Raw genomic sequence first — 27817 nt, forward strand, 5'->3', positions numbered from 1 at the left:
TCCCAGGCAAAGTGTTCCTTTAATGAAAGACTAAGATTCACGCTTAACAAGAGTGCGTTTCACAGTTAAGCAAGGACTTGTGGCTTTGTGCATGTGAGTAACACACACAACTAAGCATTCTTGGTTATTTTACACAGCTAGTACAGAAATTCAGCTCTTGCCCTGTAAGCGAGAATGTGGACTGGAAGCGCAGCATTCTGGGGTAAGCAGATATCGATGCTTAACGTTTGCTGAACAATAATAATAATTATATAGTGCTTTCTTTATGGGCGTCTGTCTAACAGCTCTTAAACAGTATTGATGGAAGTCACTTTGGTGATGCGTACAATTTGAATATCATGGAATATGTCATCCCAGTAACAACTGTGTAGAAGTTGCTTCAATTCTTATTCCAATCATCAAACATATATTTATAGCACCTTTTTAAAATCAATTACTAATAGCAATCTATGCGAGAAGATTTCAAATGTAAAGTTGAATCCGTCATACTAAAATCATTTAAATAGATTATTATTGCAAACTAACGTGACAACATTTTGTGTATTATTATGTTTATTGTCTGATATGTTTATATTTATTTCTAATTTTTCAGCCTTGCTGTTTTCCTTAGATTTTTGACTTAATTTTATCTCGTTTTGAAATTTATTTACTATCCCTTTTTGATTACTTATTTATGTCTTTATTTGCAATAAGTCCAAGTTGGAATAATGAGAAATGTTTGGAAGGATGGATTTTTTATTTTTGGGGGGTGTACCGAAAATTGTCCGCAATCAAGCATGAATCATGCTGGTTTACTTTCACTTAGCAGATTTTTCTGAATTCAGTCTGCAAAACTGCAAACGTCTGCAAAAAGTTAGACTTGTTATAATTGAATGCTTGTTTTTTTTAAATGCGGGAAACATCAGTTCATGTCCTGACACCCAAAGGGCATCTTTAGGTAGTTTTATTGACTTGTCTGATTTTTTTTAATGATTTTTTTTAGTGCAATAAACTTTAAAAATTGGGATTAATGTCAGATCCATTTTGATTTTGATAGAGAATTAAAATATGATTTAAATTCACCTAAACGGAAGGTCTGCATTGGTTATAAACCCCTTGCATGACCCCCAACAAACTTTAAACGCGCCTGTCCTGCTCGCCATTTTTGGGACTGAAAGTGTACACAGAGGAATTGACTCTCAGAATATTGGTAATGGTAGACATTTATCCTGCCCAAGTGTGTTTGGCATCGTGCAAAGCTCTACTCATCATTTATGCAAATTGAAAATAGCCAAGCAAATTCTCTTCACAATTGGAAACCACTGGAATGATAGTCTGCATTATGAAAATGATGACTAATTTATGACTAATAATATTTGGTTTATTGGAAGGAACATTGGAAGGAACGGAGGAGTAGATTAATTGCATTTATAACAACATGACCACTGTATCGTAATATATTAATATTTGGTTTATTGGAAGGAACATTGGAAGGAACGGAGGAGTAGATTAATTGCATTTATAACAACATGACCACTGTATCGTAATATATTAATATTTATTGGCTTTAGATTTATTTCTGTTTTATTTGCTTTTACTTAAAGCATGAATCACACAAAAAGAAAATCTGTCTGATTGGTTGTAAGAATAACATCTCAGCCATTTCATTCAATTTTGATTTCTTCAATGTTTAATTCTAATTGAAGCCCAGAATACATTAAATATAATGTACTTGAGCTCAATTAAGAAGTGAAAAATGCATCAACGTATTACTGATATGAATATTTAACTCAATAAAGATTATTTAGCTATTAACTATTAACAACAAGTTAATACATGTTATAAACATCCAACTAATATGCCAGGCGTCGATTTCATCAAACTCTTCCTTACTTAGGGTTGATCTTAGGACTTAGGACAAGTTAAGTTGCGTATCCGAAGACGTAGAACGCATTGAACCCAGGTCTTAAGTAAGAACGAGTAGGACAGGTTACTCATCCTCACTAGAGATAGGATTAATCCTAGCGTGTCTTGAAATCGGCTGCAGGAATTCCGATAACGTTTTAAATAAAATGATCAAACAAATTACACTAGGTTTTTGGTAATATAATATAAGTAGGTTAAGGTGCATGCTATGTTCGATTTGAAATAACAAAGTGTATTATATTAGAATTAATTGATAATATCAGAAAGTTTTAATTTATCTCGAAGTAAAAATAAAGTATGTATTTATTAATTCATAGACTAAACACAACAGAAAAATTTGAGTATTTTGTTGTCCATGACATCCATCTGGAATAACCTTTGTTGGTCCGATGTGTTGTGCAAGGCACATAAAAGAACCCAGTGTATTTACCAAAAAAAGAAGGAGCCCTGTGTTCCTGGTTTGATTGGCTTGCTATTGCGCCACGGCACCTTGTAAACCATTACATGGTGTTGTGTAAAAGGAGTAGGTCTCATAATCCACACAGAGTCCCACAAGTTTAACACCTTCAGCGTCACTGAGTGATGGATATGCGCACTATATAAGAAGCCACTATTATTATTATTATACCTCTTGAATTCAGTTGAATTGTACCTATAGCCTGATTGCCACTGGCAGCAATCGTCTTAATACCTCTTGTCACTAACCTCTGGAAGGGAAAAACTGAATATCAGACAGGAAACAGTTTAGAAGATGCCACTCCTTCCCTGTTTCTATGGCCCCATTTCTCATTCCCTCTCAATTGTCAGAATTAATCATTATTTCATGTACTACATCACTTTCTCCTACTTTTTTTTGTTATGATAAAACCTCATCCAAAATTTCAACCATCTTGAGACTTGTAGTTCTGGGTTTGCGATGAGTGAAACCTCATGTTGTCTCTGCTGAAGTGGGTTACTCAACATGCTCAGATTTCAAGCATCATTCAGATTCTGACAGGAACTCAACCTCCCCATCATACGTGTCTTTAGAAATCTTGCAGGCATAGCAGACTTTCTGTGAATGGTAAACAAATGGAGTAAGAACAAAAGACTTTGTCACGCACAAACCAATCCCATGCCAGTTTCTGCTTTAATCCCATTGTTTGTCCCTGTTTCTACAAACCTTGATATCCCTCCAACAATCGCAGCAATAGGCGAAGTCACAACCCTCCGTTGAACACTTGTGAAAGTCCTTATTCTCCTTTTCATCACAGATTAGGCAAGATCTTTTGCCAAGACCGAATATTCCTAGCCAGCCACACAGTCTTGGCCAATGAATGTACAGAGTAGTTAGGGTTCCAATCTTTGCCTGCAGATGTTAGGAGAATGGTTACATGGAACAGATAAGTTCCAAATATTTTGGGATTGAACAACAAACAATTTACTAGAGTGGGACTTGACCCAGCGACCTCCAGATTTTCTCTGCATGTGTGAAATCATTGTCCGAGTATTTAGGTCATTTTGACTAAAACAAGAAATGTTGTCCAAGCAATAACTCAAGAAGGACTTGGCATATTATCTCCAAACTTGGTGTGGGAATTGGTCTTACCCTAGAAGCGGACAGTATTAAAACTTGCCAAGTCAAATTTCAGGGTCGTTATGGCTGAAACAAAAGAAGTATGTGATCGATAACTCAGCTTTTTATTTTATAAATGACAAAGTTTCACATACCCCAAGTCTCTTCTCCTTAGCAAGTTGCCTGACTGTGTACCTCAAGTGCTTCAAAAAACCACTTTTCTTTTTCAGCTGTTCGTTGTACAAGAACACAATTCGTTGTTTTTCTTTCTGTTAGAGGCAAAGTAGTGACAACAATTGTAGCAGTGTTCTCTTACTACATGCACACAATACCATCGTTAAGAGAAAAGATTGTAAAATGTTCAAGTTTACTGAATTTTGTCTGACTTTTATTACTTCACCAATATGTTTATCAAAATAAAAAATTCTAGTCAAGCCAACAAGCTCAAGATAAAGTTTGAGCAGCAAAGGTCATCATTCAGTACAAGGATGTCATACCAAGTTCTTATAGAGCATTTTATCTATTAACCTCCCATTTGGAGCCTTTATTTGGTTTTAACAACAGATGCCCTTTTTGTTTAAATAATGACGCCACAGTTTGTAAAAAGGTTCACAAGAAGATTTGGTGCTATCTGCAGACAACTAAGTCATAAACACTGGGGCAAACCTGGGTTCTTTTAATGTTACACACCGAATGGTACCTATGGCTTTAAGTTCTATCCCAAGGACGGAGCATTTACCATATTTGTGGTTGAGTGTTTTGACATGAGTGCCATGAATAGGACCTGATTCCCTGAACTCGTACTGTTACAGAGCTTGAGCAGGGTGCACTGCTCAGCAACCTCTACCCAAATATTTGAGTTATTTTTATGTGTATTGTGTCTGTTTGATGATACCTTCGGATAGAAGTAAGCACAGATGATTCTACGAAGACGTAGTGCATAGGCTTCAAAGTAAAGGGATAGCCATACTGCACCCCAAGCAGCAAATACCATCATAGTCATCTTGTTATTAGGGGCACTCGGCACTGGTAGACATTCTAGGACAGAATCAGAGACAGGGAAATTTATTGACAGGCTGAGTGTCTATTTTCATATGATCTTCAAAGTGTTCACAACAAAAGGAAAAACACTGAATTTATAGAACGTGTATCTAAAAAAGAATTCCTTTTTTTTGAGGAGGGGAAAGTTTAGATATAATGATACACAGTTCTTGTAATCTTTTACAGCACTTTTCACACCCGAATGGTGTCGCACACATCTCAATATTTCACTTTTTACAGCTATTCAGACCTATGTTTGGAAATAATAAAGACTCATTTAAGAAGGTAAGTTATGAGTACTGTAGGTCTCGAGATCCGATGTGTTTAGGTCTCAGTTGTTGCAAGGTGTTGGCTTTGAAGATTCAGTCTTGGAGCAAAAAGGTCTCGGGGTTTTGTGTCAAGGCCTTATTTTTGTTTAGTCCAAAGTCCAATTAGTGGCCATGTTACAATCATAGTGAAGACTGAGCCAAGCTTTCAGCGGTTCAGCATTAAACAAAATCAAGAAAGTTAGTTTTGATTTTTTTCAGAGTACAGATTTGTCTGAGGTGTTGGTCCCTGTCTTGGTCTCGATGAGGTGTCAATCCCAGTCTTTCCCTTAGATTGAGGTCTAAATCTCCGTCTCAGAGTGGAGAGTGGAGAGCTCGGTCTCCAGTATTGGACTTGGTAGTCTCGGCTTCAAGACTGTTATCTATACAGACCATGTTGTAATGTTTTACAATGTGTTGTGGCAAAATCTTTGTGTTCAATCAATCTAATAAACACAATCCCTTACGTTTGTTTGTTGCAATTGTAGATATGCTGTGTTGGTGGCTAAATGATGAGAGAACTTTTTTAAACATTTGGGCAACGATTCCTGTTCCTTCAACTTTTACTTCTAGTCTATGCTCCCCTGCAATAAAATAAATGTGACGAGTAAAACAAACCTGATAGAGGGAAGTTAGCGTTGACGTAAAGCTGTTGTTCGTTTTTACATCGTGAGCAACATCTCAGATGTGTCATCTACTTCTTTTTTATTTTCTCCATAATTTGATATGTGAGATAGGCCCGGCCCTACACTTATGTGATTTTTTTTTTATACATTGTAACATTGGTTAAAGGCAGTGGATACTATTGGTAATACTCAAAATAATTATTAGCAAAAAACCTTTCTTGGTGACGAGTAATGGGGAGAGGTTGGTGGTATAAAACATTGTGAGAAACGGCTCCATCTGAAGTGCCACAGTATTCGAGAAAGAAGTAATTTTCAATGAATTTGATTTCGAGACCACAACTTCTAGTAACAAGGGTGTTTTTATCTTTCATTATTATCTCGCAAGTTCGATGACCAATTGAGCTAAAATTTTCACAGGTTTGTTATTTTATGCATATGTTTAGATACATCAACTGTGAAGGCTAGTCTTTGACAATTACCAATAATGTCCACTGCCTTTAAAAGGAAAGTATCTGCTGTTTCAGTATTAAGTATCAAAGGAAAATCGTGGGATAAATAACTCACTGAAATATGAAGACCACAAGGTTCAGAATAATTTCTTACACACTTGCTATTTCTTTCTTGGGGGAAACCTTGATAGTGCCTTACATTAGTGTGTGATGGGGGATGTTAAAAACAGTAGCAAAACCAGAGGGGGTAAGGGCAGGATCCCTCTTCCCATCACCCCCATCCAAACCCTGCTCAGAACCCTTGCACCCCACCCCCTCCCTTTACCCCAAAATAAGATATAAGCCCGGTTCATACTTCATGCAAATGCGAAGCAAATTTGAGGTGAATTTGACGTCACAACCCTCCTTTCCCGGCGATATTCGCAAGCCAGTCGAGCAGAGTTCAAATGCTGCGAATTCTTTGTTACGAATTTGTGGCGTCAACATTCGCTTCGCATTCGCAGGAAGTATGAACCAGGCTTTAGAGTACATTATGCACAAATGAATTCAACTAATTAAATAACAACCACCACCCCCAAAACAACATTATGTCTCCCCCACCCCCACCCCCAATAACAACCGTCTGCTTCACCACTTCTTAGACTAGGGGTAGTATGTACACATACCTTTGAATTTGTAGTCCAATTGACTATTTCTTGCAATTAGATCCAGCATGAGAAAGAAGAGATGGTCAAAGAATACCATGGCAACGGTCACAACTAATCGCATGGTGAGTCTCATGAAACCCATTAACTGTTGGAGAAATTGAGGTTCATTGTACAATAACGACACATATACTCCAGAACGGGTCTCTCAAAACTGGGGTAAACTGTAGAAAGATCATACTCTCAAGTGCATGGTATTTGAGGGTACCGCGGAGGACATGTTCAACCATACTATTAACTTGTGTGTTGCATTTCAAGTCTGACTGGATAAATGCAGAGTAAGTGATTCAAGACCTGGAGTTGATTTCACAAAACTCTTCCTAACTTAGAATCCATCCTAGATTTTAGGACGAGTCTAAAGGCCGAGTCACACTGCAGCGATAACGAAAACGATAACGATCACGAAGCAAAGAGAACGCATTTTATTGGTTGAATTGCTCGACGCAGAATATGCACACGCTCATTCAACCAATGGAATGCGTTCTCTTTTTATCGTTATCGTTATCGCTGCAGTGGGACCGTGCCTTAAGCCTTTGGATCCTCTGTAAGACCAATCATAGGATCGATTTCACAAAATCCATCTGCAGGACAAGTCCTAACTCTTTGTGAAATCGACAGCTTGACATCCAATATCTCAACAAGGGTTTATCCACAGTAAAGGCAATTGCTTGTTTGTAGTTGACCAAATCATGTTATTGGTTCAACACTGAAGATAAATTCTGATGATTTTATTAGACTGTTTTCAACGAGTGATGCCGTCAATATATCTTTATTGCAGAATGTTGTGGCTTTCTTTGCTTACAGCAAGGTTTTGTTAGTATCTTAATAATTATGTCATTTATAAAATAATGAGTTGATATTAAAGAAACACGTTGCCTTGGATAGGGCGAGTTGGTCTTTGAAAAGCGTTTGTAATCATTTTTTATAAAATGCATGTGGGTAGAAAGATGTTGTAAAAGTAAAATACAATGATCCACACAAACATGCCTCGAAATTGCCAGTTTTCCTTTTACCTCGTTGATTAACATGGTCGGCCATTTATGAGAGTCAAATTTTGGACTCCCATAAATGGCCGACCATGTTTATAGTTCGCACAGTATAAGGAAAACCATGCAAATTTCGAGGCAATCTTGTGTGGATCATTATATTCTACTTTTAAAACATCTTTCCAACCATATGCATTTTATAAAAAAGGGTTACAAACGCTTTTTATAGACCAGCTCATCCGATCCTAAGCAACGTGTTCCTTTAATCTTGATTGAAACTTGAAGAGAAACTCTACTCTGAGAGATGAAGGCGAAGTGACTGACCGATGATTTTTTCTCTTCTTTTCTCAACTTCCAACGAACTGTCTCAATGATGTCTGATTTCTGTGCTTTCTTCAAAGGAAGCAATGTTCTCTTGTTCTGTAAGCAGATGAATAATATGCTCTTAATTTCAAAACATTATTTCAAGTTGCTGTATTTTTACACTTCTCTATTTCCACTCACCTGTTTTTTTCTACGGGCATCAATCCTCCTGAAGTAGGCCGTCATGTATACATTATCAAAGTCAATGTCTTTAAGGTACTTGGTGTTGTAACCACTAGCACTGAATGTATGCCAAGAAAAGAAAGTCATAGTTGAGTTTTAACATGTAAGCAGTATCCCCCACCTTTCCAAACAATTGGACAGAGAAAGCAATAGACTTTTATCTGCTATTGGTATTTTGATAATTTTATTTGTGTAAAATTTGAGAAAATCAAGCCCCTTTTCCCCATATAAATAAACAGGCATGTCATTCTCAACCTACCTGATGAACACCAAAACAAATGCGAAGGATAGCAGAACCTCAACAATGAAAACCAAAGCATCCAGCCATTGCTTCTTTAGGTGAATCTCATGGTTCATTTTACGAACAACGGCTTCAATTGCTGTACTGTTCAAAAGGTCTACTGGAAAGTGGATTGGCTGTTGAAGAAAAAGTGGTTTGTGTTTAATACAACTTTGGTTAAGGTCAGCGATAATGCAGGTTTGATTCTTTGGTTCTTGTTTCAGGGAATCTTTTATCAGGGAACACCAATATTGTATGGAATATAAATTATCACCTTTGTTGCCTCAGAGAAGTATTAGGCCTGACAATGTTCGGTTTAAGAATTTAATTAAAATTGTATAACAAGAACATAGTCCTATATAGCTTCATGACTAGAAAACAATACATTTTTATGCATTGGATAAATAACTTAACATGCAATGTGTCTATGTAACCATTAGTCATTTTTCATTAATTTTTTCACTTTATAGTCAATTATCAGATCAACAGTTTCACAACAATACAACAACTGACACAAAAGCAACAACAACAAAGGTAGCAGCATGCATTTAACAACGACAAGAAGACAAAAATCAACAACATGCATCCGTCTTACTTTCCATTTGAGCTTGACTTTGAAGTTTTTGGTCAATGATTGAAATCCATTCTTGACTCTCATAAACATCTCAATGGTTTTCTTTGGTTGATTGGGTAATGAAGGACAGAATCCCTCCAGCACTGTGATTAATCAAGATTCAAATGACATTTGTTTAGAGATCTTCCAATAACGCATACTGTCTTTCTTTTTTCATTGTTAAGCATCATGTGACTATCGGGATGAACCTGGTAATATTTAGTTTTCTGTCATTACTAATTTCATCTTCATTTTTTTGTTTCATTTCTGGTGCTACTAAATAGTACAAGTTGAAGTTTGTTTTGAAACTACTCCCAGCTTGAGGGATTGCCTCAAAGAAATTTTTGTTTGAACAAATGTTGCCAAAATATAACAAAATAATAATTAGATTCAACCTAATTGGGCCCAAAAGGAACAAATTGTGTACCCTAATGTAAGCCTGTATAAAATTGAAACTAATTTTGTGCTTTCCTGGGTATAAGTCTTAATCGATCTCCAATCTGATTTTAGGTTAACTTACATCTAAGCAGTGAGCAGACGGTAAATGCATGCAATGGCAGACAGACAATCAAGTGCCACACGGGGTAACGTTTTTTGCACTTAGCCCATACTCTATGATAAGCTGGTTCACAGTCTGCTAAACCTTCTACAAAAACATCTGAAAACAAAACAGAAACAGAATTTCCCATGATAATGACACATGCCTTCATTTGACGGGTCGGGCCAAAGTAATTTACACTTCTTATCCTATATTGCCAAATGAGAGAAAATAAGAAATCCAGAAAAATACTAATGAACAGCATTTAAAGAGTCTGCTTAGTAAATTAAATCACAGCACTTACAATAAACAAGGTAAAGAGGACTTATTATGGCAATCTTTGTGAAATCTCTTTTCTTCATTTGTTTATCAGTAGTTTTTGTAAACTTCTACTTTGTTACTTTGCCACCAGTAAAGTTCACTTGTTGCTAATTCTTCAACAGAAACCGTGTATTTTCTCTTTCTTTTTTGGGCTGTTTTTTTGTTGTCTTTTTATTTTAACCATATGGGGATATGTAATCGATAGGTCTTCATGACTTTTTTATTACATCTTCTTTTTCTTTGGTAACTACTGGAAAGTGGACTGACCACAGAACTTTTAGATGATTCTATGGTTGGTAGGGGTTGGTGGGGGCCTAGCATGCATCAGTGATGTTATAACATCACACCAACTCAAGCCACTGTTTCTCAAATACCCTCTCCTTTCCTATTTGAGCTAGATCAAAGCTTCAATCAAAGCCACACCATGTGTTTTTGTATATATACACTTAACCAAATGTTTTTTATTCGTTGAATATGCAATTGTTTAAAAGCTAGAAAGTTCTGTGTAACTATTTCATATTAATTTTACCTTTACATCTTCTGAGGCTCTTTAAATTGAAGCCTTGTTCGACTGAGTCGCTAGTTTTCTCTTCCTCGTCAAACTTTTGCAGTTTTTCAAAACGATCCCCTTCAATCTCCTCAACATATTGTCGAAATTCACTTTTCATTGTCTCAGCATCGTCATCAATTGCATCCTGTTGAATCTATGCCAAGATTGAGATAAAAATTGAACAAAAGCTGTAAGGATAATTGTACAGATTACACACATTTTAAGCACACATGACCAATTTCGTAGAGTTGCTTACGCACAAACAATAAGCACGTAAAATTGGGCCAACCAGGGCCCAATTTCATAGTGCTGCATAACGATAAGCAAATTTTCGTGCTTACTGTAGCAAAAATTTGTGTAATTGTCAACATCCAATCTTCTTACTTGGTGTATCTCAACATGCATAAAAATAAAAAACTTGTGAAAATTTGAGCTCAATCGGTCGTCTAAGTTGCGGGATAATAATGAAATTAAAAACACCCTTGTCACATGAAGTGGTGTGCGTTCAGATGCTTGATTTCGAGACCTCACATTCTAAATCTAGAGGTCTCGAAATCAAATTCGTGGAAAATTACTTCTTTCTCGAAAACTACATTACTTTAGAGGGAGCTGTTTCTCACAATGTTTTATACTGTCAACCTCTCCCCATTATTCGTTACCAAGTAAGGTTGTATGCTAATAATTATTTTGAGTAAATACCAATAGTGTCCACTGCCTTTATTTATATTAAGCAGCTCTATGAAATTGAGCCACGATATGAAGTAAAGATTTCCAAGACATACCCCAGCATCTATGAAGGCATCATGGAAGGGTTTGTAGAGTAACTGGAAGATTTCTTTACTGTGGTTGAATGTTAGATCAGTTGTACATGAAATAGCCCGAGATGACTCATCTGCGTTCAGCATAATATTATTCATCGGACCTGTGGACAGATATTATGCCCAAAAAAGGTTATAATCCAATCTTTCAAAAAGAAGTTAAAAGGACATGGTTTCGAACTCTCTACTATTCCATGCTATGTAGTATGTGGAAGGACATGGTTTCGAAACTTTCTTGTATTCCATGCTATAAGTGGAACAATTTTTTGGCTAAAGGTTTGAGGTTACGTCATGTCATAAATTGAGTTTTACAGATTCACATTATTGTATATGTATAAAGACTACTACAAATTAGTACAACAATAGAAGACCATCAGAATATAAACCTGCTAGTGTCAAGCACATAGGAAGGTTTCTTATTCACACTAGACACCATTTTGAGTAAGCAACTTTTTGGATGCAACAATAGATCAGAGCAGACATTGACCCCTGCTATCAGTGCTATAACAAAACATTTGCTTCCCAGAATGGCACCCATGCCTAAAATTCTAATAACAAATCTCCAGTTGACCAATAAAATCTTTGCTTAAATATAGTAAACTCTTCATGGCACAACTGCCTTGTTCTTCAGATGTTTATGTTAAAAAAAAAATGATCATGTACTTGTAGCTGAGGTCCAAATACACTTGAGAAAGTCTCCCGATAATTCGGCATGGTTGGCTGCCAAGTTTATTAGCACCTCAAAACCTTTGAATGGCTCCATTGGATCCCTTCAATCTAAATAGCTCCCACATGAGGCAATGGACCCTTCCCATGAAATATTCTAATTACATTCACGCATGCGTACAGACCCTGTTGGTTGGCAAACGCCATAGAGTTGTGCACTAAGCAGACGCGCAGTCGCGTCTGCGTCGCGGACCCATTAGCCGTGTACAAAACAGTGCGATGTTCCCTCATTTTGCCAACCAAAACGTTAGTCCGCATGCGCTACGTGCAATTTACATCATCATGGGAAGGGTCTATTGCCTCTGTGCCCCCCCCCCCCCCCCCGTTGTTGCCCTGATGCCCTTTGTTTCAAAGGAAACATACATATTTCTTTGAGATATCAAGGAAATCTGCATTTCCTAGCTTTGATAACTAAATGATAAATTGGAAATGGGGTTGAACAAAGAAAATTTTGAGTGGGACTCGAACCAAAGACCTCTGGATTAACATGCCAGCGCTCTACCAGCCGAACTATTATAGCCCTATTTTGGCGGGCTCTCTATACAATTTAAAGTTTACTAAGACATTTTGCCTTGTGGTTAAAAATATTTGATATATTAAATGGAAGTGTATAATATACTTACCAGTTACCAATAAAAATATGGCATAACTTGTGATGAGACTTCGCCCAAACCGCCCAAAGAAAGTTGGCACGCTAAGTAGAACAATACATCGAACCTGAACTGAGCAGGCAAATCCAAGAGCTAAAAGCAGGGTTAGAACTCCGCCAAACAATTGACGCTCTTGTTCTGGATAATTGAGTTTGTCTACAATACTGACATAAAGGCCTGCAGTTTGGAGGGGAAATGAAATGGTTTTAGTTTAGGAAAATGCCATGAAGTCTCTTCCATTTGGAACCAGGGTCAAGGGGGTTTTCTTCTTTGCTATCAAATATTTGTTTCTAAAATTTTGTGTTCTTTTGTTAACTTAAAGTTGTAATGCATTTAATTATAAAACAGTCCAATCTGTTGCTATTATACTGTAGTATCACATCCATAGACATTATAACCTCCAAATTAAGTTACTTTTTCTTTCATGTTTTTGATTTTTTTTTCCGGAACTGGCAAGATGGTAGGCCTATATGGGTCTATAATGCCATCGAAATAAATGGGGTTTGCCTTAGCCCAAAAGTAAGTGGTTTTAATTCAGAGAAAACACAAACTATTTCAAACAAGACTTTGTCTTTGGAAAAGGTAAAACAATTAACGAATCATTACCTGCACCAAGCAGACCACCGAAGGCGAGACCCAACACTGTTCTTATGGCCACACATTCACATCGACCAGTGCCAAAGAATATGCGGTAAATCCACGGACAGATACATTCAAGATACCCCTTTACAGCTGGATAGAATTAAACAAAAATCATGATAAAAAATATCTACAAAAATTAATAGTTGCGATAACGTAACCCTCCTCCCGACGGCCGCGTAACCCTCCTCCCGACGGCCGCCGTCGGGAGGAGGGTTACGTTATCGCAACTAATCTACAAAATGCTCTCCTATACTTTTGTCAGTGGTTCAGTGGTTCAGTGGTTCAGTGGTTCAGTGGTTCGATTCTAAAAAAAGAACTAAGAGTCATTTAACTAAAGATGAGAAGACATAAATACATACATGATTACATGACATAAGAAAACTTTAATAATCTCCAAAGTAGTCCACCACTAGAACTTAGAAGAAATGACTTTGCTCGCACAAGTAAAAAAAAAAAAAAAAGCAAAAAAAAAAAAAAATGTTTTAGTGATGATTTTGAAATCACACTTGCTTATCGAAATAAGATTGATTCGCATTAAATTAAAGATCAATATTAGCTCTTTGTCATTGTGCAGGGAGCCGATTTCACGAAACTTTACGCAACTGCGTAAACTTGCAAAGCCGTAAGTCCACTTGCAGTTTTTTGCACAACGTTTATGGCGCAACTTTACGCCATAAACATGATAAACGTTGCGCAAGTGAACTTACGCAGTTGCGTGTAGGGTGAAATCGATGGACTTGCAAAAACAGGGTTGTCAAACGAAGCCTACTATTTACTAAATTAACCCCAAAAAAAATTAGGTCCTAACCACTGATTTTCGTTTTATAAAAGTTAAATAAACATAAGTTTCTGCATCACAATTTTGTTTGTCCTACGGCAGGGATATAGCTAGCTACAGGTCCGGTGAAGGTTACCAACATGAACCAATCATACCACGACTTTAATTGGATTCGTTCAAACTTTCCGCCAACCGAGAGTGTCACAGTCCGTGCGCACCGGTCATGTTTTGTTTTGTTTTTTGTAATCGTATGAATACTGTATTTATTTTGCTTCTGCAATTGATCAGTCAATTTAAACTTACCTGGTATGCAATAATCACAACATTTCACAAGACAACTCATAGTTATTGCTACGATCAGTCCCGGCGACACCGAATTTTGTTTTCTTCAGCAGGTTGATCGTCTGCTAGTCGTCGGTTAGTAAGTAGGCCTCCTGCTGTGCACAGTGTCTCGTCGATCGTGTAGTAGAGAGATGTTCAGAGTGTTGTTGTCGGGCATGTGTGTGTGTGTGACGACGTACGTCGTACGTTAGTTTTTAAAAAATGCGTGCGTGCGTGTGTGTGTGCGCGGTATTGTTGTACGCGTTACTGGTCAGCGCTTTGCGATAATAGTTTTTTATGCAGGCTGTTTGCGGGCACCGGGTGGGCGTTCAACTTCACGCGTTGCGCAACGACCAATAGACCGATCCATTGCTAGACTTGTGGACAAGTCGTTAAATCGGCCCCACGCGCTGAGATAGTGCTCCCCCGACAACACTGCTCTCGCGCGAACTCACTGCTCTCGCGCGAACTGATGGCTCCCCGATTTCGACTGAGTCGAAATCGGGGAGCCATCAGTTCGCGCGAGAGCAGTGAGTTCGCGCGAGAGCAGTGTTGTCGGGGGAGCACTATCTCAGCGCGTGGGGCCGATTTAACGACTTGTCCACAAGTCTAATCCATTGCATGCATTGCAACGAAATAAAGCCCGACATGCGTGCGCGTATGCTTGGCGCGCGCGGCAGAGTTGTGCAGAAAGGCATTGTAGCTCTCACGTGCTCCTTTTGCTCATAGTCTCGTGAACGCAGTCTCGTGAACAAAGCGCCACTGCCTTCACACACGAAAACACCGCGACCGGGGCATTGACATCCCCAATGGCGCTACTAAAAAATTTTATGAGAGAACGTTCATGTGATTCGGGTAAATTTAATAACGAAATCATGATTTGATATTCAAAGTTAATAGGAAAGTTTACTTAGTGTGGGCCACGCCTAAACGAACTACTATAATTGGATACATATGATATAAAAACATATACATATCCATATAAATTGGATACATATGATATAAAGTGTTTTTCAATGGCAGAAGAGATCCCCCACCCCACCCAGGTGCTGATGGAGGTGCCTCCTCCACCATCTGGCCTGTGCAAGGTGTCTCGCAAGAAGAAGTGACTTTTATCTGGACTCTCTTGAAGACGTGACATGCATATGTGGGACAGAGCCACAAACTATAAACACCTATTTGGAGCGAGACTGCAAAATCGAGGACCTTGCACCCAGAGAACAGTTTAAATTGCAATTGGAACTGTGTAAGAGTTCTGGCTGAAACATATCATCTAAGTGTTTGGTGGATACGATAAGAAGAAGAATGAAGTCAAAGTTTATGTAAGTGGGTGAGAAATTCACCAGTACTGCAGTGCAGAGAATATCTTTCATTTTCTACTTTGTTGTGTATATCTATTTACTTGATCTTGAAAGGTCTGAAATTTTTATTGTTTGTCCCCCTTTCTAAGCCATCGCTTTTGGAGTCCCAGCAGAGAGGCTTTTTCCTAAACCTGAACTTCGTTTCCGTCTGCGGCTTTTTCAGATAAAGGATCATCCATGAAGTATAAAAGTCGAGCATCAACTATGGATGGAAGTGTAAGTGCTTTAAATTCTAATCGAGTTGGAAAATTTTTAGGCATTTGAGGTTCAGATTTACTCAAGAGATTGGGTTGCTCGAGGAATATGCCAGTGATTTTTTTCACATAGCTCAAGAAATGACCGAGTATACAGTGCTAACACATGTTGCAATTCTAGAGCAGTGTCATACCAACTAGACCACCGAGGTTGCCCGGCAGCTAGAGGCAGTTCGAATCCTATGTTTTGGCAGCGGGTACCGCAACGATATAATAGATATAATAGATGTTGAATTTGCATCGGGGATAAAGAATATTAATTTTGGTTTTTTACCCATACACCGATGTGTGTTAGCACTGTATACTCAGTACTTTCCCGAGTCCTGTGAAAAAATATCACAGGCATGTTACTCGGGTAACTTTTGTTTTCCCTCGCCCATCTTGAGGTATATTTTCTTATATTTGGTTTTGTACTGTTTGGCAAATAAAATAATAATAACATCCTAATCAGATAACAGTTGGTATCACATTGACATCCTGGTATTGCACGCATGTCGTACCTTAGTGTCGGATCTTCTTTGCATTGTGATTGGTCAATACGCAATGGGGCTAAGCTTAATGGATCGGTCTATTGTCTGAAACAAAAATCATGTTATTGGCCTGCTGGTCTGTCACAGGTTGTAGTTTGGGAACTGGCCTGGTGAACACTGACCAATCTTGTTTCTTTATCTTTTCTTCTATTCATTGTTCTATTGTAAGGGTGGCTGGTAATAGTATAAAACATTGTGAGAAACAGCTCCCAGTGAAGAAACTAAGTTTTTGAGAAAGAAGTTATTTTCAACGAATTTGAAATTCGAAAGGATCTGAAAGCACACAACTTCGACTGAGTCGAAATCGGGGAGCCATCAGTTCGCGCGAGAGCAGTGAGTTCGCGCGAGAGCAGTGTTGTCGGGGGAGCACTATCTCAGCGCGTGGGGCCGATTTAACGACTTGTCCACAAGTCTAATCCATTGCATGCATTGCAACGAAATAAAGCCCGACATGCGTGCGCGTATGCTTGGCGCGCGCGGCAGAGTTGTGCAGAAAGGCATTGTAGCTCTCACGTGCTCCTTTTGCTCATAGTCTCGTGAACGCAGTCTCGTGAACAAAGCGCCACTGCCTTCACACACGAAAACACCGCGACCGGGGCATTGACATCCCCAATGGCGCTACTAAAAAATTTTATGAGAGAACGTTCATGTGATTCGGGTAAATTTAATAACGAAATCATGATTTGATATTCAAAGTTAATAGGAAAGTTTACTTAGTGTGGGCCACGCCTAAACGAACTACTATAATTGGATACATATGATATAAAAACATATACATATCCATATAAATTGGATACATATGATATAAAGTGTTTTTCAATGGCAGAAGAGATCCCCCACCCCACCCAGGTGCTGATGGAGGTGCCTCCTCCACCATCTGGCCTGTGCAAGGTGTCTCGCAAGAAGAAGTGACTTTTATCTGGACTCTCTTGAAGACGTGACATGCATATGTGGGACAGAGCCACAAACTATAAACACCTATTTGGAGCGAGACTGCAAAATCGAGGACCTTGCACCCAGAGAACAGTTTAAATTGCAATTGGAACTGTGTAAGAGTTCTGGCTGAAACATATCATCTAAGTGTTTGGTGGATACGATAAGAAGAAGAATGAAGTCAAAGTTTATGTAAGTGGGTGAGAAATTCACCAGTACTGCAGTGCAGAGAATATCTTTCATTTTCTACTTTGTTGTGTATATCTATTTACTTGATCTTGAAAGGTCTGAAATTTTTATTGTTTGTCCCCCTTTCTAAGCCATCGCTTTTGGAGTCCCAGCAGAGAGGCTTTTTCCTAAACCTGAACTTCGTTTCCGTCTGCGGCTTTGGGCTCCGTTTGATGTTAGAAACATCATATTTTTACCTCCATGGAAACACGGGGTTGAAAAATGTGCTCCAATCCGGGGGTCAAACTCAGCGTAAGTGGAAAATCACTGAACATTGACTTGAGTCAGCAAATACAGTTATTTACATCGTTGAGGGCGCTGAAAGAACACTGCTTTGGCCGTCTTTGTTATTAGACTGGTCCCCTGTCTTTATCATACGAGCTTCAAAGTAATGACGTCAGATGTTCGGGCAAGAAAGAGGCCGGTACTAAACTGGTACTCGATAAACCATTCAATAATGAATTGGAATATACAGCACACATGGAAACCAGCCAACATTTACAGGTTCAGTTGTTTCCGGTAATTGACAAGTAGAGAACTGAGAAATATCGGGATTAAAATACAACATTTTAGCAGAAAAGATGTGAAAATAATGAAAGTCGGCGACCTGAAGGAATCTTTATTGCTGCGAATTCCATGAGAGTGAACTGAATGGTCAGACGGAAATGTTATGAAGCTTAATAGTTCAACACACACGTGAGGCGACGGGCGGAGGCCGTATTTTGTACACAAAAAAAGACTGTGTGTGTGTGCTGCGGATGTGAATGTAACAATTTTTTTGAAATTGCTGTGTTCTTTTCTAAACGGGTGACAAAATGGCAGACGCCGACACTCCAGCAGCGACTAGATTAGGGCAGGAAAGGGAAAGAGAACGAACCTTATCTGGAAATAGTAGTAAGTACTTGAAAACAATTAACAACAATGTCAATGTCATGTGTGAAGAAAGTCAGTCGGACTCTGGAAGACCGGAGTGGTGCTAAAAAGAAAATGTTTGCAAAGAGTATTGTTTGTAACAACTTTTATTAGCACCAACCCAGGTCAAAGGTCAACGTTTACTGGGTCAAGGTTTTCATGATGGAATTTTGTGTATACTTTTTATGGATAACTTTCTGTATAGCGCCACCACTTTTTCCCCTGAAATACTATTTCATATGAAATGAAAAAGCGGTGGCGGCATGCGTAAACTTTTCCCTTTTCAATTAGTATCAAGAATTAGACCACTTCGAGATAATTATACTAAATAGTAATAAAATTATTCTGGTAGTTGCGATAATGAAACCCCCCCTCCTAGAATTTGTGTCAGTGGTAAAAATTGAGCAAATCTGTTGATTGATTAATTAGACCATTTCGCCCTTTACATTCGTATTTGGCTCATAACCTACAGGCTCTGCTGTCGGGAGGAGGGTTTCGTTATCGCAACTATGCGCTGTGAAGGTGCGATTATTATAAGTGTGTACATCAATTCAAGCTGCATTCAAAATATTCATTCACAAATGGTGATGTCAATGAAATAGCATTTTATTTTTGTATAGTTTTTCAACTGTTTTATATTGTTCAACTTGAACTCAGTAATTTGTCTCTCATTCAATGTTTTGTACAGTCTATAGATTAGTTCCCACCTGAGGTGCTGTTCACACTTTAAAGTTGAATGTTTTTGAATGCACAAAGCAATTTGTTTTCTTCGCATAAATACTGCATGCGGCACAGACTTAAACTCCTTGCATCATTCTTCAGTGAACCGCAGCATTAGACTGCTTTATGCGGCTCATTCAAGCCAAAACCCAAGTTGCTTGTAAAATTACGTCCATTACTGTCGAATAACTGCAACCAACTCCTCACAGGGAAGTGGTGTGGTGTGGCAAGTGGAAAACATTAGTGGTGAGCTCCCCTCATGAAAGTGGTCATTTGGATTTTATCTAGCCTAGTCTTGAACGAGTCTATTGAAGGAGCTTCTCTTATACATTCTGGTAGGCGGTTCCATTCAACGAGTGTTCTTGGAACAAAAGAGAATTTGTAACAGTCTTTAATGGTTGAAGGGTGGGTGAACGCAATTTATGAGGATTTCCTAGTGATAATTTGGTTTTCCTGTGGTTTGAGTTGATACTGGTCCGTGTCGATAGCAATTTTATGGTGCACAGATTAATATTTAATGGATATTATCTGCACATATTATGGGGGAAAAAAAAAACCACCTTCCCACATGTGCACTAGGTCTCCTAAAAGACTGAGAACGAGTTTCAAAACTAGGGCAAAAGGCAAAATTTTGGATAAAGTACCAATACCCTTTAAAAGGTTTCAACCAAAACATTTGAAAATTCTAGACCAATTTTTGTATGAGTATTATTTATTATGAGGTCTTCCTATAGTTTGTTCACAACACAAGACAACTTGATTGTAATTTTGTTACTTTCTGATGTTTTTATGTGATAAATCATGGTTTTTGCGATTTAAGGTTTTGAACACAGTGTGTTTTGCATTGTTGAGTTTGACGCTTACCACCCCAACAATTCAAAATCCAGCAGCATGTTTTGTTTGGGCGTGTTGCGCAAGCGCACCTGTTGAATGAGGTGCATTCTGGGATAGCTATGGATCCAATTTGATCCCTTGTTATCCGAAAATGCACCTTATTTCACGCCTAATGCGCACCTGAGTATTGCGAAAAACTTATTGTTACAGTGAGGAAGTATCCCAATAATTCGCTCATGGGTGTACTGTTTAGTGTTAGGGTGTTTTAATGGACCTGTCCTGTACTACACCCACTGCATTTTATTACACATGGTGACACCCCCTCTTGTTGATCATGTGGCAGTCCAAAGTCATTATTTGTGCTGATCTAAGTAATAGGAGATTCTATTTACAATCGCGTCTGTAATCTCAAAGTTATCTGTACAGTGGTGAGAAGGGCCTGCTAGGACAAGAATGTGGTATCTTTAAATAGGGCATGATATCAATATTCTGGCCGTTCAAACAACTCAAATTTGAAGGTCCCCATGGTCCATTTTGTTGGCAAAAGTTGGTTTTGAGGTTCTTTAGTTATGGTAATTTTGAAATGGCTCTTAACGTTTGAGGACAAGAAAATGGAAAAAAGATGCCTTGTAGACTTTTGTAAAGTACCAGGGGCTTTTCCCATTAGTCTCTTTTTTTCTCTTTTTTTCTTGAATGACCCCACAAGTAAACAAATACCACACAGACAAGATACACACACATACTGTAGCATCTTATTTTTTTCACACAGTCTGTTTTTATCTTCATGTAATATGTGATAAAGTGGCAGTAGGTACATTGTTTTGTTTTGATATTTCTTGTTATTAATTAGTTATGTCAAGATGAGTATAAATGTTTACAAGTGTAACTGTTGTATGTGTATGCGATTTTGTTATTACAATGTACGTGCTGTTTTGTGCCCAGTCACTTTCCAACACTACACTGATTGTACGTGAGCACAATGTAATCATTTGTGAATCTGACCTTATTTGAGAAACTATGTTGGCATTTTGAAGGTCAATAGAAATTCCATGGGCACTCATGCAAGACTGACCAGGTAGATACAGTTCACTGTCCATCATGGGATGAATTCTTATTTTGGTACTGTCTGTCTAGGAAAATGGAAAGTTGGTGTTTAAAGCAAGTTTACTGGCAATACATGTAGTCTGGAGTTTGTCCTGAACTGTTGGTGACTAGCCAGGAGGACAAGTTGTGTAGCTTCCACTGATTTCACTAGTCCCGGCCCCCAGCCCAAACGTACAATACAACAGGGACAGATGTCGTCCAGCAACTTTGTTTTAGCAAAATGTTTAGACTGTACAAGTTTTGTGCACACTGAATATTTATAATTGAGTGGCAAATGGTGGTTTTGGGGTAGCACTGGATACATTTTGGATAGCATTGTTCTCTGCTATATGAGGAAAATCGTTTTAGTTCGCTGTACAATTAAAGTCTTTAACACGTATAAATTTCCAAAGTATCGGATCAAATATCTAATTTTAGCATACTGCTACTTTTTGTAGTTGACGGATTTGAAGGTTGGAATACTGGGTGTGACTAAGTAATGTACACCAAGAATGTGACATCAACTGTTTGTTTTGTTAAATTTGTTTGACTTAATTTGCACATCAGAAAGGAAAATGGCATTAATTGCCTTTCAATGTCACCTAATCTAACAGGTTTTTGTTTTGTTTTGATGTTTTCCTTTTCCTTCTCAGATAAAGGATCATCCATGAAGTATAAAAGTCGAGCATCAACTATGGATGGAAGTGTAAGTGCTTTAAATTCTAATCGAGTTGGAAAATTTTTAGGCATTTGAGGTTCAGATTTACTCAAGAGATTGGGTTGCTCGAGGAATATGCCAGTGATTTTTTTCACATAGCTCAAGAAATGACCGAGTATACAGTGCTAACACATGTTGCAATTCTAGAGCAGTGTCATACCAACTAGACCACCGAGGTTGCCCGGCAGCTAGAGGCAGTTCGAATCCTATGTTTTGGCAGCGGGTACCGCAACGATATAATAGATATAATAGATGTTGAATTTGCATCGGGGATAAAGAATATTAATTTTGGTTTTTTACCCATACACCGATGTGTGTTAGCACTGTATACTCAGTACTTTCCCGAGTCCTGTGAAAAAATATCACAGGCATGTTACTCGGGTAACTTTTGTTTTCCCTCGCCCATCTTGAGGTATATTTTCTTATATTTGGTTTTGTACTGTTTGGCAAATAAAATAATAATAACATCCTAATCAGATAACAGTTGGTATCACATTGACATCCTGGTATTGCACGCATGTCGTACCTTAGTGTCGGATCTTCTTTGCATTGTGATTGGTCAATACGCAATGGGGCTAAGCTTAATGGATCGGTCTATTGTCTGAAACAAAAATCATGTTATTGGCCTGCTGGTCTGTCACAGGTTGTAGTTTGGGAACTGGCCTGGTGAACACTGACCAATCTTGTTTCTTTATCTTTTCTTCTATTCATTGTTCTATTGTAAGGGTGGCTGGTAATAGTATAAAACATTGTGAGAAACAGCTCCCAGTGAAGAAACTAAGTTTTTGAGAAAGAAGTTATTTTCAACGAATTTGAAATTCGAAAGGATCTGAAAGCACACAACTTCGTGTGACACAGGTGTTTTTTCTTTCATTATTATCTCAGGTTTGTTGTTTTATGCATATTGAGATGGATACACTAAGTGAGAAGACTGGTCTTTGACAGTTACCAATAGTGTCCAGTGTCTTTTATTTGCTGGGTAGCAGTGCATTATATTTGAAAAGCTCAGTCTCAATCTTTGTCTATCTGGGTTTTTTTTTTCTCCCTTTAGAGTCCTGTTCTTGATGGACCAACCACCCCAAGACAGAAGAAGATTGGCCACAGGAGGGTTGACACCTTAGGGGAAACAACATATAAAAAGGTAAGTTTTTTTCCTCCTAAGAATGATAACAAGATTTATTGTTAGTGTCTGTTATTTTGGCTGTAAGTCGTGCCTGTTCAATGTTTATTTTCCATTACTAAGTATTGACCCCTTGATTTGTGCCTATTGAACGTCATTTTTAGAGTCAATAGAAATAGTGTGCAAAATGACTCTGCTTACTGTTAAGCAGTGCTTTAAAAATTGAGCATTGTGTGCATCTATCTCACATGGGTTGCTATAGTTAAATGCACTAACTACACAATTGCGCAACCACGATTAATCAAAGGTGGTCATGTCAGGTGAAATGGTTTCTACTTTTTCATTTATTGAACCGTTAAATAAATTAAAAAGTAGAAAATGCAAGTAATTGCTGCTCTTCAATTTACAGTTTGACATTCTCTCTACAATGAAGCAGGGGAATTCTCATTAAAGGGACTGTGTCATCTTGATCAGGCCTGTGTCATCTTGATCAGGCCTGTGGCATCTTGATCAGGCCTGTGGCATCTTGATCAGGCCTGTGTCATCTTGATCAGGCCTGTGTCATCTTGATCAGGCCTGTGGTGGTTCATGAAATAATAAACTGCACATGCGGGACCTGCTTCTAAATAATGCTTTCGAGAGGGCGCGAATTTGTGCGGTAACTGAGCAAGAGTTTATAATTCCATATACAGCCACAGGCGTGTTTTGATTATGACAACATAGCCCCTTTAAATTAATCATACATTAAAAAATTTCATTTTCTCTTTAGTATTCACATGATGTTTTCAATATGTCATCATTTTGTTTAAAAACATTCAGCATGTATGAAGTGTTGCAAACCAATATTTAAATCTGTCAATTTCTCTAAAAATCAATACTTTTATTTTTTGAAGGAAAGTGAGTTATTTATAGATCAATTGTTCATCTCTCAATTGTTCAGGTTTTTACAATTTGATTAAGGGCTGCAGAAGCAAGGTTGTGTATAACTTGAACACCTTGCAATTTAATTAATAACATAGGTTCATATAGTTGTTATTATAGTAGCCGTGTGAATCCTATGTTAATTAAAGTTGGCCATATGGTGTAGTCAATATACAGGTCATGAGATTATTACACATTTGCCGCTGGAGCTCTTGGGCCTGGTTGGATTTAATGGCTTCCAATGTGGCTATGGCTGCCCACCTTCAATGTTGTCATTGATAGACAAAGTTGAAGCCAAAGTCATTTGATTTGCATGCAGCATTAGACAAGATTTAATGCCTTATGGATGATGGTCATGTACATTGTACATTGTATTAACAGTGATTAGTACATGTATGTGCAGTAATCTATTACTTCTCAATGATAAATGTACCTCGTGCATTGAAGAAAATGAAAGATAACTCACATCATCATTCCAAGGATGATTCATTTTGGAACCAAATAAATACATGTATACGTATGTAATAAACATTATAAAGTAATTAATCTAATAATTCATTGTAAGATACAAATTTAGAACCCCGCATAATGATAGTTCATGTCACTACAGGTTTGCAATGTAAATTATTAGCCTATAACATTCATAAGTGCCAGCTTAAAAATATACTGCAATTCGTTTTGGGAAACCGGGAACTGTGTTAAATTAACTTCCTACATGTATGCTACAGAACAAAAACACTATTATCCATTTTCTAACCATCTCTAAAGACAGAAACAGTTTTTGTTGTTGACTTCAGCCAATAATATATCGGCCTAACTATAAAATGCAAATTAGGAGTTTCTATTTGTTATTAATTAATAATGTTTTGGGGTTAAATCAAGGTTGTTTTATAGTCATTGAACTTCAGCCATCTGGCATTGGGGATGTACAAATGTAAACCACTCATCAACTGTCTATTCTCAAGTCATCATCTTTGAACTTATTCCCTGACTGCATACAGTACATTAAAAGTGATGAGTCATAGGGGATGAAAAGGGACCAGTCTAAATCATCTCTCATCCATCATTCTGATGCTAGCGTTGGATGTCCATATTTATATGTAGGCAGACGTGCTTGAAAGGCTGAGCATTTAAAAGCCTTGCTAGCTCATTTTCATTGTTTCATCAGAATATAGATTTAGCAAGTTTGCCAACTGCTTTTAAAACCAAAAGGAAAATGGTTAATAGCCTGATTAGATGTTCCGACCCTACGTGTACATGTACGTAGCAGAGTCTATTTTTCCAAGGCTATACCATTTACAAATCGATAGAATTATTGTCTAAGAATAGATCTGTGGGTTTGCACGACATTGGTAAGATTAACAATATAAATGTCACCAGAGTTCCACACAGTATAAAGATTGCCACGGTAGAAATTTCCTTTTAAATATTTTTCTCGAAAACAGCTTTGATCTTGCGAGATCAAAGCTGGTCGAAAACAGTGACACAACCTTTACCTGTCTTCATAGACTGATAGAGCCTTTGTTGTAAATTTTCACAAGCTTTCTTTCATGTATGTTGTGGCACACATGTACAGCGTGGGCATTGGTCTATGACAAATTACCAGTGTTATTCACATGCTTCATGAATAAAGTTCAAGGCCTGTCTGATGGGATGTATGATTTACAATTAAATTATATGAAGATGGATTGATAAGAAATAGCACCAGGCTTGAGTAGAAATGCAGTCTGCTGGTTAAAAACTAGTCATCTTTAAAGGGTAGTCACACGATGCATACCATACCCTTGTTCCAAGTGGACCCAAACCATACCATACCCTTGCTCCAAGTGGACCCAAACCATACCATACCCTTGCTCCAAGTGGACCCAAACCCAGTTTGGTCCACATGTAAATGTACCTGGGTAAATGAATTTGTAAACAATTGTTGTGTACAAGTGATCATTTTATCCTTAAAATAAACGGGGCATGAAAGGGTTTAAAAGTCATGATTTATATTTTAGTTTTGATTGTATATAGGGGTTTGTGGCTTCATTTGTGCAGACATTGCATTCTAAACTAACCATTCTGTACAACAATAACGTACTGAGTAAATGTACACTGTCATTTACATTGTAGCTGGCACATTTTGGGCTTTCTCAATCTTTATCGGAAATGTTCGGGGAGGGAAAATGGATGAACATTTAAGTGCCTACAGGTGTGGTGTGTACATCATACATGGTGTTTCTAACCTAGTTGTTGGGACCAGTCCCATAAGAAAGTATACTGAGTGACATGTGATTATAAATGCAGACAGACATGACAGATCTATACAGTGCTCTTGTCAAAAGCCAGCCTTAGGGTTAGATTATGACCAATCCATATACACGTACATGACTGATAACATTATATTGGCATTATGAAAACCAATCACTAGTGGTGAATTGTTAGAAGGAATGATCCTGAAATCCATTGAAGTACGTACATGGTTCTGTTTGCAGGTCTTATTTCACTATGAGGATGTGAATTTGCCAAGTGACTTTGTTGATTTGTAAACTAAAGAAACCATTCAGTAATTTTAAACAAACAACTTGATGGGTTTTGGTTTTAATTCTAAATGTTAATTGCAGAATACTTCCCTTTTACATTACACTTGACATCTGATGATCAAAACAAAGTTTTTCGATTGAGATAGTTTTAATTTAATTGCGCTTGCTTTATTACATCAAAAGTTATTGTGTCATTTACAGTACTTAACTATTGATGTCTCACGCACATAAACTGTACAACATACGTATACCGTGTACTGATTGTTTAACTTCAAATACTATTATTCTTAACATGAGGGAACCAATCTTCATTAATTGTACTGTACCATTGTATTTTGTGTATGATAGAATTACAAGCGGTTAGTGAAGGACATGCAAAAATCGTAGACATTACGCTAACTTGTTCTTTTGACTAGTCAGCCAGGCAGTTGTCTAGCCAGTGTCAGTTCTGACATGTTGTCAGTTATGACAGTTCCTTCAATGTATCTAAAAAATCATAATATACATAAAATCATTATTTCAAATGGGTGGGATACTAGTGTTTTACAGACACTACTAGCCAGGCTTTTACAGAGTCAAGTTTGCCTTGATTTAGCCTAAAAAACTTAACAAAAATAGTAAACAAATAAAATTTAAAAAATTAGCGAATTAATGCATTTTATGCAGCGCTAGACTTAATGTGCATTGCCCTTCAAACAGCTGCTGTGTGTTCCATTGCCTGTCTATGTCACACATAGACTGTTAGTGTACACACTGAAAATAAAAAACGATTAAAAATCAATCGTAAAGCACAGCAGTTATTGAATTAAAATTACCATCGGTTTATTTCTGTGATTGTTGTGACATAATAGAATGGTCTGCAGCAAAGGTACATCGTTGCTCTAACTTATGTTTCCGTTCTAAATAGCGCTGCTGTGTAGCAGTGTGGTCAGACTGTCTATACCCTTGAGGGTTAACATAATATGTCAAGGTATGGAGTGCAGGCTGATTTCCCTATTAGCCAATACAGTTCAAATAACCACAGGCTAGATTGACCAAGATTCATAATTAGGATATTATTTTGTGGAGACGTCTTTTGCTTGTTTTTGTTTCTGTTGGTGTCAGTTACAGTGCACTCCCACTGGTGATGGTACACTTATGTCTTGAAAATGCCATGAAGGGAATGTCATCATGGAGGGAATTGTTGTTCACAACTTCACTTTAAAATTTACTGTTCCTCCATGCTACAGTTTCACAGTAACGGCATTATTAAAGCCATTGGACCCTTTCGGTTCAGAAACAAAAACAAAAAGTTCACAGATTTACAAATAACTTACAGGGTTTA

The 27817-nt window shown here is 37.8% G+C and overlaps 3 protein-coding genes across 3 annotated transcripts in view; 2 read left to right on the forward strand and 1 right to left on the reverse strand.

Moving 5' to 3' along the window:
* LOC117287857 overlaps positions 1-2215 on the forward strand; it is a 35770-nt gene extending 33555 nt beyond the window's left edge. The window contains exon 13 of the mRNA XM_033768415.1: positions 138-2215. The gene's annotated coding sequence lies outside the window, so the exon portion shown is untranslated. The remainder of the gene's footprint in view (positions 1-137) is intronic.
* Positions 2216-2373: 158 nt separating this feature from the next.
* LOC117287959 (protein sneaky-like) lies at positions 2374-14376 on the reverse strand. The gene is made up of 16 exons (XM_033768622.1): positions 14337-14376; positions 13220-13345; positions 12587-12790; positions 11202-11341; positions 10399-10573; positions 9531-9668; positions 8836-9114; positions 8377-8671; positions 8076-8175; positions 7896-7991; positions 6547-6673; positions 5274-5390; positions 4356-4498; positions 3616-3729; positions 3068-3253; positions 2374-2959 (listed from the first exon to the last, which is right to left on the reverse strand). Exons 1-16 carry the CDS (start codon positions 14374-14376, stop codon positions 2885-2887), a joined length of 2355 nt encoding a protein of 784 aa, XP_033624513.1. The 3' UTR covers positions 2374-2884.
* A 3785-nt stretch (positions 14377-18161) lies between these two features.
* LOC117287775 (phosphatidylinositol 4-phosphate 5-kinase type-1 alpha-like) overlaps positions 18162-27817 on the forward strand; it is a 43293-nt gene continuing 33637 nt past the window's right edge. Inside the window, exons 1-3 of the mRNA XM_033768294.1 lie at positions 18162-18554; positions 21863-21915; positions 22979-23068. Coding sequence (XP_033624185.1) covers positions 18476-18554; positions 21863-21915; positions 22979-23068 — 222 coding nt within the window. The 5' untranslated portion in view covers positions 18162-18475. The remainder of the gene's footprint in view (positions 18555-21862; positions 21916-22978; positions 23069-27817) is intronic.

The sequence above is a fragment of the Asterias rubens genome, chromosome 3, assembly GCF_902459465.1.
Source record: "Asterias rubens chromosome 3, eAstRub1.3, whole genome shotgun sequence".
In the NCBI taxonomy this organism is placed as follows: domain Eukaryota; kingdom Metazoa; phylum Echinodermata; class Asteroidea; order Forcipulatida; family Asteriidae; genus Asterias; species Asterias rubens.